The sequence below is a fragment of the Pipra filicauda genome, unplaced genomic scaffold (assembly GCF_003945595.2).
Source record: "Pipra filicauda isolate LSUMZ 115617 unplaced genomic scaffold, ASM394559v2 scaffold334_size1588553_pilon, whole genome shotgun sequence".
NCBI classification, from domain to species: Eukaryota; Metazoa; Chordata; class Aves; order Passeriformes; family Pipridae; genus Pipra; species Pipra filicauda.
The window spans coordinates 1,205,919-1,219,868 of NW_024104459.1; the positions used below are offsets into that span (position 1 = coordinate 1,205,919).

The 13,950-nt window shown below is 41.5% G+C and overlaps 1 protein-coding gene across 2 annotated transcripts in view; it reads right to left on the reverse strand.

The window, feature by feature from the left end:
* SLC17A8 (solute carrier family 17 member 8) overlaps positions 1-9,524 on the reverse strand; it is a 32,561-nt gene extending 23,037 nt beyond the window's left edge. The window contains exons 1-3 of one of the 2 annotated variants that reach the window (XM_039384000.1): positions 9,483-9,505; positions 9,098-9,305; positions 1,735-1,987 (exon numbers count right to left, since the gene is read on the reverse strand). In XM_039384000.1, the coding sequence (XP_039239934.1) occupies positions 1,735-1,987; positions 9,098-9,240 (396 nt within the window). In that variant the 5' untranslated portion in view covers positions 9,241-9,305; positions 9,483-9,505. Of the gene's footprint in view, positions 1-1,734; positions 1,988-9,097 lie in introns of both variants that reach the window. The other variant, XM_027739227.2, reaches the window with a different exon arrangement.
* Between the last annotated feature and the right edge of the window lie 4,426 nt (positions 9,525-13,950).

Sequence of the window (13,950 nt, forward strand, 5' to 3'; positions counted from 1 at the left end):
TAACTTTGGTAATTTACTATAGACGCCTTCTGAACTTTTCTTTACCAAAAGTTAAAATATCTGGGAGAAAAGCTGATGAATAATTGCACAGCATTTCATTCAAGAGTCAATATTCATGTCAATTTGTTAGGACAAAAATATTAAAAAGATATCAAAAAATAAGTCAGCAAGTAGAGCAAATGTAAAGATTCAAGTTTATAAAGTCCATTAGGATACTCAAGATATCACAGCCATATACCAAGGCAGGACAGGCAAAACTAAGGTATGAATTGAACCTGCAGTTCCTTGGGTGCATTGATAAAGATATGTAAGCATCTGCTGTGGACCACATGCAAATTTGAAAATAGTTTGGTACCTAGCTCTGTATCACCTCTAGGCAGCAGTCCACACTGCTGATAACCCCATGCCTTATTGCCTGTGACTGCTTTATGATCTGGAAAACTATCCACTGATCTGAATAGAGTGGGTGCAGCCCTACATAAAACAACTAATAATTCCTCTGGTAGCAGCATCAGAGCATGTTTCTATGAGAGATACTAAATAGTAAAAGCTTCTGCCACCACAGCAAAATCTGTCTACAACTGAAAAATCAGGGACCTGGTAGACATGCAAGCCAATTCAGTTCTCCTTTTGCAACTTACATCCTCTCTATGACGCTGCAAATCCTCAGATCAGCAAATTTGCAAATTACACTAAGTTGGAGGGGAATGTCAATCAGCTGGAAGGCAGGAGAGCTCTGCAGGGGGACCTGGACAGACTGGAGAGTTGGCCTGATTCCAGTGAGATGAGGTTCAACAAGGCCAAGTGCCAGGTTCTCTACTTGGGCCACAACAACCCCCTGCAGCGCTACAGGCTGGGGACAGAGTGGCTGGAGAGCAGCCAGGCAGAAAAGGGACCTGGGAACTGTGGACTGACAAGAAACTGAACATGACCCAGCAATGAGCCCAGGTGGCCAAGAAGGCCAATGGCATCCTGGCCTGGATCAGGAACAGTGTGGCCAACGGGTCCAAGGAAGTGATTCTTCCCCTCTACTCAGCACTGGTGAGGCCACACCTGAAGTACTGTGTCCAGTTCTGGGCCCCTCCATTCAGGAAGGACACTGAGGTGCAGGAGCAGGTCCAGAAAAGAGCAGCAAGGCTGCTGAAGGGACTTGAGCACAAGTCCTATGAGGAGAGGCTGAGGGAGCTGGGATTGTTCAGCCTGGAGAAGAGGAGGCTCAGGGGAGACCTCATCACTCTCTACAACTCCCTGATAGGAGGTTGTAGCCAGGTAGGGGTTGGTCTCTTCTCCCAGGCAGCTATCAGTAGGACAAGGGGGCATGGTCTCAAGCTGTACCAGGGGAGGTTTAGGTTAGATATTAGGAAGAAATTCTTTGCAGAGAGGGTAATCAGGCATTGGAATAGGTTGCCCAGGGAAGTGGTGGATTCTCCATCCCTGGAGGTTTTTAAGATGAGACTGGATGTGCCATGGTCTAGTAACCACGGTGGTAGTGGAAGGGTTGGACTTGATGACCTCAGAGGTCCCTTCCAACCCGGCTGATTCTATGATTCTATAATTCTACAGATTTTTAATGTGACTTCATCACATAAATAGGAATTAAGTACTTGCACATCTACGTGAATCGAGACTCATGTGTCTCCCTCCCTCAGATTTTTGCCACACTACTTCACTATGTGGCCCTATGATTTTGCAGTGGGATCTGCTCAGAAGAGTGAAAGAAAGATGCTTTCTCACCTGCAGCTCTGGTTTCCCATTGACATAAACAGTGCTGTTGTTCACCATTTCCACAATGGCAACACCTAGGTTGCACCTAATTCCGAAGGAGATGCAAAAGCCCAGACCGCTCATGATGGCGATGATGTAGCGCTTGGGCAGCCCACAGCAGTAGCATTCACACAGCGCTGGCTTGCGGGTGCTCGCCTGCACGGGCCGCCCCTCTTCTGTCAGCTCAATGTGATCCTCCGCTACATTGATGCCATCGATTTTCCTAAATGGATGAAGAAAGAAAAATTGAAAATGCTTTATTGTCTCAGTAAAATTTGCTGAAATGTGGATTGACAGTTACGTGCTCCAGTCACCTGCTAACTCACCTCCTTGTGAGGCACTTGTCTCTTGGTGGTATGATGAGTTAGTGCTGGGCTAGTGCTGAGACTACACTTCTCCATGAATGACCCCTGAAGTTTATAAATCTGAGCCATCTAGCCAGACAGCTAGCTGCAAAAATGTTCACAGGCTATTCATGAGCATAACTATGAGAACTAAATGGAGGTCTGTTGTGATGAATTCCACCAGTTCTTAGACAAGTATACATATGACAAAATTAACCATAAGTTCTAACTAGATCTACTAATAAGAGGTGCCACTAGATTTCAAGAAAAGGGTAAATACAACACAAATAATGGTTTTGTTCAGCCCAAAATATCTTGGAATTTGTTTTCTCCTGTGAGACAAAAACCAAGGCTGTACTGCAGAGGAAAAAAGTCTCTGGTATCAGAGCTCCCACTTAAGACGTGGAAGAGACAGGCCCAGACTTTCTCTTCCCAAAGGGATTTGAAGCCACATGTTCCCCCTTCTCTGAAACATCGCTCTCACCACAAGGACTTAGGCCACTGTACAGTGAATTAATGCAACTCCTATTGTTGAACATATTGCCCTTTGTGTAAAACACTCACTGTTAAATGAGATCTGAAGGAAGACAGGAACTTTCTGGGTTGTTGATTCACCATTTCTCAGCAGTGGAGGCTGAAACAGTTTTGCCTGGGATCAAATTTGGTGTGGCAACTGCAGTGCAGCTGGGAGGAACTGGGAAGGAAGGTGCCAGGGATGGAAGCTCCCCCATTTACTCGGAATAGGAGCAAATGGCACCCAGCTATATCAGCCTGTGAGAGGTTTCCCACCAGTTGCTAACATAGGAGTGCAGCTCCTCCAGCTTTGCATACCCAGCCTTTACTAGTCCTACAAGCAATGTAGCTGAGAGATTAATATTAAAAAAATTGGCATTTCCATGGCATCTGGAATTGCATGATAGTGCAATTAAAAATTAATTTGGTCTCCCAGTCTGATTAGGGTTATTAACATCATGCTGCAGGGAATGTGGAAAATCTCTAGTAGAAAAGGTGAGGTGCGAAAGAACTGAACACACCCTCCCAGATCAGAGCTAGATAATTCCTTTCCTAACATTAACTTTCCAAGCATTTGTTTTAAATACAGGATATGGGTTTTCTGACATGCTGAAACTCTTAAGGACATGACTGGCCATGAATACATGACTAGCCCACTAAACACTACCCGCTATCTTAATGTTAAGTGTTTGCTAAGGGAGGCCTTGATCAGTAGCTACACTATAAAGCCTTTCAGTTTTGGCATCACTTTGAAGAAGTGAGCTCAGAATCCAGCTCCTTTCGTGTCTACCATGAAATTACATGGAGTACTGTGAAAACAGGAACAGTTAGTTAATCTAAAGGAAGCCCAGCTTCCCATATAAGATGAGGAAATTATTTCATTCACTCTTTTCTGATAAGGAATAACTTACATCCTTCTTTCACACATCCGGCTGAGTGCATTTTAAATCTAAGGCACTTTGGTTTTCCATATAAAAATAGACTATAAAGAAATATTGACAGAACATACATGGATAGGTTACACCTGACTTATCTACACGGTAGGTGGTTGGGTTTTTTGGGTTGGTTTAATCACAGCTTTGTCCAGTTGCTGTCTAACGTACTACCCATAATCTAATAGTTAGTACTCTGTACTAAAGGGTTTGCAAATATAGGTGGTAAGTATAGCTTCCCGGGGAGCTTCTTGTGGACCTAAATATATCTTTCCAATATAAAGTTCCACTTAAAAATCTTGTCATTTTTAGGCTTTAGAGCTAACTGGTGCATCATTTGCTACATTATCCCCTTTTACATATCATAAACCCATTACTTCAGCCTTAGTCTTAGCAAAAAGAAAAAAAGCATGTTACAGGCTGTCAGCTCCCATTTTCAAGAAACACTAAAATCCCAGTGCTTGGGGTAAAAAAGAAAGTCCCATAATTATTTGATTTGATCCCTTTCTCAAACCAGTGCTCACTGCAAAGTAATCATTAGCTCATGGTCAGGCTGGAGCAGACTTTGCATTAATGCAAGATAACACAGGAAACATGATATTGCTGTGGTGTTATTGAGGGTGACTGAGAACTTATGATTCACTGGCAGGGAAACAGCATTTGTTAGTGAAATGAGAGTACAGCGAGTAATGCAGTCAGGCACTTTAAAAAGGAGACACCATATATTCCATGCTCTGTGTGTTAATATAGGTAGATGTAAACAGAACGAAATATCAAAAATAAAGACATCTGGAAGTGAAAAGACAATTGAATAAATATTTTTTTCAGTTGCTGTCATCTCAAAAGTGTTATTAACAAATTGAAAGAAATAAATTAGTTGTCTTCCTCTAAAATAATCTAAGATATTGATTGAATAAAATCGAAGCACAATTTTTAAATTTTTGTACCTTTACTGGGCTCTATTTATAAGAGAGACATTAGACTTTAATTGGTTCATTATTTTGGGCAGTTGGCAAAGAATAGACACATCATGCAAAGACAAAACATCTGTTCTGAACTGGGTGTTTTCAGCTGGCTGTCAATTCAGATAGGCATGAAAACATCCTCCTGCTCCAAATTCACTGCTGAAAGTGGTGAGCTAAGACTAACACTATGGACCAATATTGTCTCTACAGGAAAATTAATTGCTTTGCTGTTGTATTTGACTAATTAATGGAAGCAAGTTGAGCACTGATCTATGATACCACATCTATACAATATATTTTATACCCCCAAAGATTAATGCTAAGCCCTTTATAGCAGGTTTGTTTTGGAGAAAACTATATTGCAATAGCACTCCAAAAACATAGGCATTAGAGCAGTGCAGACACTCACAGAGCCAGTGTCTGACCTAGCTTTTGGTTTTATTGTATTGAACAGGTATATAATGAAGATATGGCAACCCCACGAAAAGATGAATAATATATCTTCCAATTGATCCATATATTTTGGTAGTGTCACTGAAAACTTTCACCAGTGATTTAGAAGAATATTGCTTCAGGACCAGTGCTGTTCTATAATTACCTGCCTCATGCAGAAGAGCACTGCGCTGCGCAGGAAATGTTCACTCCTTAGATGTATGTTTTTCCCTTTTTCATCAAACATACAATACTTGGCAACTAAGAAGAGCTAAGCTATTTGAAGATATCTGCTTCCATGTTTTGTGCCCAAACATCATAATTACTGTATGCAACATTTCTTTTCTTTATTGAATGGCTACTCTGGCATATACAGAATTTTGAAAGAATTAAAGACATTTCAAAAATTCTTATCAGTAATAAATAAAATCCCTAGAGCTCATTTACATTTGGCAACCTGTATTTATGGGATTTTTAGCCTAGGAGTTAGTTCTTTCTTCAATTGATAAAGTAGGTAGATTAGAATCATACAATTTAATTTAATTGGATTAAAAACTCATCAATTCTACAATAACAGGCAAATGTTAATATTTGCCATGTGTTAAAACAGACTCGAGAACGAATTTCATCAGATCTTGTAGTCTTTCACAGGCAGCTGGAGCACCATCCTACACAATACTCAAACCTCACATCTACAAATTCAGTAATTATGATGATCCCTGCATAACTTCAGAAACCTATACACTGATTACTGAAAAACATCATTTATTCAAAAGCAGATACAAAACTTCTGAGACCTTTTTTACTCTTTAGGGATTTGCCCAGGTGATAATTTTCCATACCAAATGCTGGAATTGACGCACTGGTACCAAATCCCAGTACAGACAGGCAAACTCTCTTAACTCAGTCCATGGGACCTCTCTTGCTGGTTTCTGTGTAGTATTTCCATGAAACTCATGGCATGTCTCAAACACCGAGGGACTGCAGGGCAACCTTGCAGTTTCTGCTCAGCACGGTCTCAGTGCACTGAAGGGATGGATGCCCTTTGGGTGCCGCAGCGCCGCACGTGTGCATTGTGCCCTTGCTCTAACCCCGTTGCACAAGACACCTCACACAGCTCATAAATCAGCTGAATCTGGACCCCCCACATTGTGCTCACAGTGGTCTGGAAGGCACTAAACTCTCTACTTGTATGCAAAGGGAAAATTTGAGAGTCCAGTGCAGCCAGAGAAGCCTTGCCTGATGCAAGGGTGTATCATTCACCTTCAAGTTGCAGCTTTTAGTAATTCAGGCAAATTCACCAAGCGACATCTGCAGCAGCCAGAGCTACATCTATCAGGGCCCAGACTTCATACAGCAGCCATGTGACATGGCCTATATGACTTTTCACATCAAAAGTGATATTATTTAGCTGTAAACCCACTTAGTCACTTCCCACTTCATCAGTAACCCCACGGTTGCCTTTAGCTTGTCCAAGACTCCTGAAAACCTTAAGCAGGGAGAGCCTAAGATTTTACTTCAGTTCATGACTTTTTCTTTGACTGCACTAAGTTCACAGAAGGACCAAAGGGTTTGTGCCTGCCAAGAAGCTCTGCATGAAAGGATTTCTTTTCTGGGGAACATAAGGTTTACAGAGCCACAGCTCTGATATTCATCCACCCAAGTCAATTTTATTCTTTTTTTGCTTCCTCGCTGTATATACTTAATTAACACAAAAAATTTTTTTTGTGTTAAAAATATTTTATACAAAACACTTAAAACATTTTCTAGAACATCTTCTAAGACCTCACAAAATGAAACTGCTGCCAAAGGCCTAAAGAAAGGATGTCTCTTGAGTCTCCCAGTTCAGTCCCCCCTGCTCCCTTCCAGGATCCAGACACCCTAAAGTCACCTCCTGTGAACAGACTTATTTTGCAGCACTCACAAAATAATTTGAGGTTGTTGCACACCTGTGAGGAGGCCAGTGAGTCACTTTATGCCGCCTGCACTTGAGCTCGACTGCGGACAATCACTATGCAGCAGCCGGTGTCTGGCAGCTGCTTTTGCCAGGTACCAGCTTCTGGGTCTGCTCTGTTGTTTGCAAGACAGAGGAAATGTGGTGGGAAGGCACAGAATAGTCATATTTACCAAAGCTAAAAAGTATTTTTCTATCCACTTTGCTAGTTTTGACCCCACATCAACACACTGCAGTCAATGAAATCACACTGCACAGCCTAATCAAGAATACGCATAAATATAATTTGTCATCTATCAAATGATAGAAGAGAAACCAAATTCTTTGCTGATTTACGCCAAATTAAAGCAAATTGGATTGGATAAAGAGCAAAGTCAAGGTTGCAGCTGATACATATGTACAGGCACCACCATGTAAAAACACAAGTGTATGCTCTCATTTGTAGACTAAGCTGTAGAGAATGGAGTTCAAGTTAAAAACATGCCTGTTTCATTTGTTTACAGAAACCTTCAAATATGACTGCGTATTTCCTTCAAGATTGCTAAAGTTGCAGCAATTATTACTTACATCTGACTGCAAACACAGTAAAAAAGACTTTATAGTTTGGATTATTTCCTCCACTGGCTAGTACATCTAAGGAAGGCATTAGGATATGTATGTTTAAAACAGAAAATAATTAAGCTTACAAACTGTCTTGTATCTCAATTGGTATTTGATTTAATTTGATTCAGTAGCAGTTTTGCTGAAGTTGGATGCCAGTACTTATCAACTGTGTAGGAAACCAGCATGATATCCTTGATACATGGTTACAAGAGGAGAGTAATCTGGATAATTTAAAGTGAACTCAGTGTACTGCCACATCACATACTCATTAGATAGAAACCCTACATGGTTTTGGTTAAATTTGGCCAGCAAAGTCCACAGCAAAGAAAATTTATCATTGAGTAAGTGACTTAATCTAACGTTCCTAAAGAAAAACTGATTCCCTGGAATTACTGTAGAGCACTGTAAAGGTAAAAAAAGCAAAATGTCAGACTTCATCTGTAACGTCGTAAATGAAAAAAAAAAAGTTAAGTAGAAACTGTGTAAAACACAAATACTTTGTTCACATAATACAGAAGTAGAGTAACTGGCAATCTACCAGTTCTTATTACGCATCTCTTAAAAGTGTACATTCTTATTCTCTTGCATATATGTTCTGCAGCATAGTATATGTAAATTATTACACATTTTCTTGTTATCAGAAGCATGTTTATATGTGCCAAGAACTGTATCTGGAATCAAAATAGCATTCCTAAAAGAAGGTAAAGGGATGGATATGAAAGCAAATTCAATTCAGTCACTAGAAACACCTTCAGTTCAAATGTTGTTCTTATCCACACAAAGATTTAAAACACTTAACATCAAGCATGCAAGAAATGCCACTGAACCCTCTGGCTCTCATTTATTGATTAAATAAGTGTTGTCAGTGGCCATTACTAAGAGAAATAGTCTTCCATTTAAATGAGAGATCTCTTTCCCTTTATGAAACTGGTCATTTGTTACAACAGATTTTCATCTATCTAAAAATAAAAATCCTCCATTTCTTGTTTCATAAAACTGTCAGATTAAGATGAAAATCTTTAATCTTTTCTATCTTTTTACTAGCAAACAGCTGCTTCTCCTTTTTCTCTCTCTAATTTGCTAGTCTCAATAAACACACACATACACATCTCTATTTAATATATTTTCTCTTACTGACTCAGAACAAGATTTAAAAAACTCCAAAACCTGTAATTTAGGAACATTAACCGAAAATGCCATTCAGGAGTGGCATCATTTGGGAGTGTGAATTCCCATTAAATCATTACTTTTTCTCATGCATGCTAAACTACAGAATTATTCATATGTAATTATTTAAAAGTTTTTAATTAAACAGTTTTTCAAGCTCATTGTAATATTACAACATGATTTCATAACTTATTTTCACCTTTTTTTGTTTAATATAAATATTCTATGATCTATAGTCATATGCTGTTGTAACAGTGTTCCTTCTACATCTTCTGTCTTACAGTAAGGTGTCTCACCCTCTAAACTCAGATATTAATTTTACAACTCTAAATTCTGTTTCACGTTTATACGTTTTTCTATACTGCATTTTCTTTAATAGATTGAAGCAATGGATCCATCTGGGAATTTTCTGTTGGATTTTACCTTCTCAGATTCCCCAGCGAGTCACTAATGGTGTTCTTCACCTTTTCCTTTCCTGGGTTAAAAAATCTTTCTTTCAGTGAACCGAGCCCTTTGAAAGGCATTTTGTCTTTCTTCTTCAGTAAATCCCTTATGTCAACAAGCATTCACTTCTGCTGTCATATCTCCTGATGCCAGATTCAGGAGCCTCCACAGGTCCCCTTGGCGACCTCTGCAATACCAACCAGTTGCTCAAGAAAGGAGCATGGAAGAAAAAAAAATAAAAAATCAAACCAGATCTTCCAAATCCAGAAGGGCAAAGCTCTGGAGCGAAGCCCCCTCAGAAGCACTCAGGGACTCGGCGTTGCACTCGCAGCAGCTCGGCTGTGCATCTGTGCACACTCGGTACCTGTACGGGGTCAGTTCGTCTGGGGGCTGCAGCTGGGGAGCTGGAGGTGCTGCTGAGGGCCAGTGTCCCTGGGCAGGATGAGCTGCCTGCTCCACAGGCGAACCTCAGGCTGGCTGGCTGGGGCTCATCCTCAGTGCATCCCTCCCTCTCTCCTTCCCTCCCTCCCCTGCCTCTTTCATGCCGAGATCCTGTGCAAGGTGGTGCTATAGTAACGGACACAATACCTGTCCTCAAGCCACTCCAGTTCATTAATAAGACCTCATCTATGGCAAGGGCCAGAAGTTTATTAAACATTTATGAGTCCTTTCTGCAGGGAGGGAATTATTGCAAGCTACAGTTCCCATTCACTGTGTACCCCCCACCCAGGGGAGCCCCCTCACCCCAATGCACCTGCTGGTTTGAACCCAAACTTGCCTTCCCCAGCCTGGTCATTTATTATTGATGTTGCTGGGCCCTTGGGCAGATAGATGCAGAGGTGCATTGGTGCAAAACTGTTTGAATAAGCAATGGAATTCTAGCTATAAATTAAATCAATTACATTTTTGAAACACAGTGTGGCTCAAAGAGGTGAACCAGTCCAACTCTATGTGACTTCATGATGGTAATGCTTCTCCTAGCACTGCAGAAAGTACTTAATGAAAACTTGCGTGGAAATGCAGCCTACCAGTATGCTCATCATGCCTGCACATTGGCTGGAGTCAAATGAAGAATTTCTGCTTTTGGCAAGGCTTCAGTTATTGGATGTGGGTTATAGACAACAAGTAAAGAATAAAAAAAACCACCAAAAAACAGAACAATCAACCAAAACCAAACCAAACCAAAAAACAACAAACAACCAAACAAAAAAACCCCAAACACCACCAATCAACAAAAAAACCTCAAAGCCCCAAAACCAAAAAACCAAACTATTTCATATACTCCCTTCCCTGTCAGCCCGTCCCTGTTCTTTGGGTGACGGGGAAGGCAGAAACCTCACAGGTTGTTAGAAAAAGGGAGAGCTTTGTGTTTGGCATATTACCTTACTCTCCCAAGAAAAGTTAAAATAAGAACCCACCAGTGCCTCATCAGGCCACTAGCAGGATAAGAATTGGTTTCCCCTGGAAGTCCCCAGCTGAGAGTTGCCATGTGGAGGGCAGATGGGCAGGCTGCTGCCCAACCACAAACCCCAGCTCCTGTTCTGCCTCTGGCCACCTGGTGTCCCTAAGCAAGCTGCCATGGTTCTGGTAATCCTCCTCCTGACCTACACTGACATTATCCTTCCAGGCACAGTGGCCTCACTTTCCCTGTAACTTCTGTTCAGAGCTTGGTCTATCCAAACTCTACAGACAGAGAGAAGAAAAAAAGAAAGCAAGAAAGTGATTCCTCCAGAGAAATAAGCCGTATCTGAATTGTTTTCCCTTACAAACTCCTCATTTGGATGTTTGAACTGAGTGCGTAGGATTGAATGGGACATAAATATGGGCCAAAGCCGTGCAAGGACTATACATCCACCCATCCATTCCTCTCCTGGCTCCTTGCACAGGCCCTCAGTCTCTGGGTTTTAGATGTCTCCATAATCCAAATACCAAATGTCTGGATTGTCCCAGCTCCACTTTGAGGAAGGGGATGTTGGAAAATACACTTCCTCATGGTTATGTCAGGCAGGCGAGTAGCTTTCACTGAAATCCTTTACTCCTGGTACAAATCAGGAGCAGAGAAGAGAGGGAAAGAAGAAAGGAGAGAGAGAGAAGAGAGAGAACATACCTAGGAGCAGAGAAAGTTTTGCTTAGCTGGAGCAAAACTGGCTCTGCTGTTGCAGAACTGGTTACAGTTTCTTTCTTCTCTTTGAATAATTCATATGATGTAGAGAAGCATCAGAAAACTCCAGCCTCTGTCCTTGCAGACAGTCCTCCCATAGTGAGCAGTAGGAACATGGGACCACCAGCTCCCAACATTACCTACCCACATGCCTGTAGCAGAGCTTCTCTGGGTGTATTTCTATCTAGTCGGGTGGAACAGCAACTGCTCTCACTGCCAACCCAAGGACTGCCCAGTGACTCTCCCTGCAGTACATCCTGCTGCCCTGGGAGCAGCTGCAACTCCTATTTCTCCTCTGCCTCCTCCTCGCACTGCTCAAGCTTGAATCTGGCCATCTCCAAACTGAGCAAAAGGAAGTAAATCCTCCTAATTTCTCACTCCAGATCCCTGGCCCTGGTTTACCCTGGCTCATTGGGGCCTGCAGACAGCCCAAGCAGCCAGGTCACCACTGTGGAAAGGCCCCACACAATGCATTAAAACAGTGTCTCGCACACAGAAAATGAACCCTGGCAGGTCAACTGCCAGACATCAGAGGTATGTATGGTTTTAGGGATATATACATATCAAAAATAATATATAATCAAATTGTCTTCCATTTAAACAAACATTAATTTGCTAGCATTTGAGAGAGTTTCCTGGATGTTCTTATGGCAGCTGAACACCTGAAACCGTGTAAGAACCCAGCTCTGAACTGAAAATGGTGCAAAGTCTAGTGCAAGGAATTCACTTTGGAAGACTAGAGCTCAGGTTGGAAAGTGGTGTTCAAAACCCATACCTCCCAGCAGCTGTGGAACAGAGGGTTTTAGCGTGCCCTTCTTTCCAGGGTTCTGGTCCTGCTTCAGATAAAGAGATCACAGAGTAGACACAAGAAAGAAGTTATGCTTAAAATTCAGGGCTTTATTCATTTATCCACTCATTCTCTAATTGCATGGATGTCTGAAGTCTGTCCTTCATGCATTTGGGACTGATTTGAGTAGCTTCCTCAGAGATATATCCTGGCTAGCCCCTGGCTAGGTATGTTCCCTTCGTGCAAGTAGGGCCATTAACAGAATTACACATTTCTCACAGCAGGTTTCATCCCTCCCTCCTCTTTACTCTTTGCAATTCTTCACTGCCTGCCCTTCTGCAGTGCTGCAGTAGTATCCCATTTTCAAATTCATATACTGTTTCCCTAAGGCTTAAAGAAAGGATGTTACTCACTCTTGCTTTTCTTGCGGGGGGGCAGCTCCATAGGAGCAGTGCTGCTTCTCTGTTTCCTCCTCCTCAGGTACAGACTAGTAAGCTGCCTAGATTCCAAGCTGCAGAGTGTGCCACAGCAGCTTTGCAGTGCCTTGATCCTGCTGGGGCACCATCCCTGGAACACCACCCAAGTCCCAACAAGAATGTACTGGATGAGGCCATGGCATTCCCTATGTGACTAATCTCAGTACACATTTTGGAGCATCAGCTGAGGAAATCTCTCTTCCTTAACAAGACCTAACATTATAGCCCCTATGGACCCAGCTGCCATTGTTACTACTTTTTTCTTTCCTGTTTCAAACCTATGTCCTAATTTTCTTTTCAGAAATTATACTCCATTGTGATTCTTCTTTTGCTATCTCAGACCTTCTTAAAATACAGTGTATTGTATTATATAATTTCATTTTAAGTCTGCTGCTTGCAAGCTGGAGTTTAAGTTCAAGACACAGCATTTGCCTGCACTTGCAAAGAAATATTTTGCAAAATTAAAACTTTATGGTTCTCACAACTTGTAGCCACTACTGAAACTACAGACTCATATCCTCAAAGAACCCTAGTAAGGCCGTATCAAAACTGCGTTTTAACACCAATACAGACCTAAAACCAGCATGCAGACAGCCACTGCTGTGGGCTTATATACCATCATTACCTCAGGATAATTTTCAAGAACAAAATGAGTTGTAAGAAAACTTGGAAACTGATCAAGTGCACATAGAGGAGATATGCCCCCAAAATAACTGCACCTTGCAGACACAGGGCTTGATTCAGGGTTGCAGCAGCCCCTTAAGAAAACTAAGCAATCAAACATCAGAGTTCGCAATAAACTATGTGGAAGAGTAGTTTCTACAGGTAAAAGTACACCTAGAGGCTATCGAATTTGTTAGTTATTTCTTCTGTTGAAAGGCCTCAAAAAATCATCTTTATGCTACTCCTACCAATGATTCCTCAAAATAATGGTTGGGGTAAAGTCTTAGCCACATTTAAAGGACTTTTGCTATTGGTTTCAGTGCAGACTGGATAGCATACACATTTCATATGCAGGTGTTTTTCAGACAAGTGTGCTTCTCATTAATATGATTCCTGATACAGCCTTGCAAGCAGCCATTTTTCCCAATCCTTGTAAAACATAAAATTTTGAACTCTTTACAAATTATCATAGTAATTGACACCCTGACACTAACATCCTGAGAAAGTCAATTTAACCTTTTGGTGTCTCTACTGAATTAACATAGAGATGCTTCACTTCATGCTGTGTGATCAACCCTAACAGCAACCAAAGGCTGCTGGGGTCCTCCAGTGGAAACACACACAAGTGCAAAGCATTGTCACAGCCTGGGCAGCCAAGGTCAGACTAGAATAACTTTGTTAATTTTTAATCAGTTTCTTTTCAGTTCAAGGCCATGTGATCACATCCCTGGTGCTTGTGGGCTGC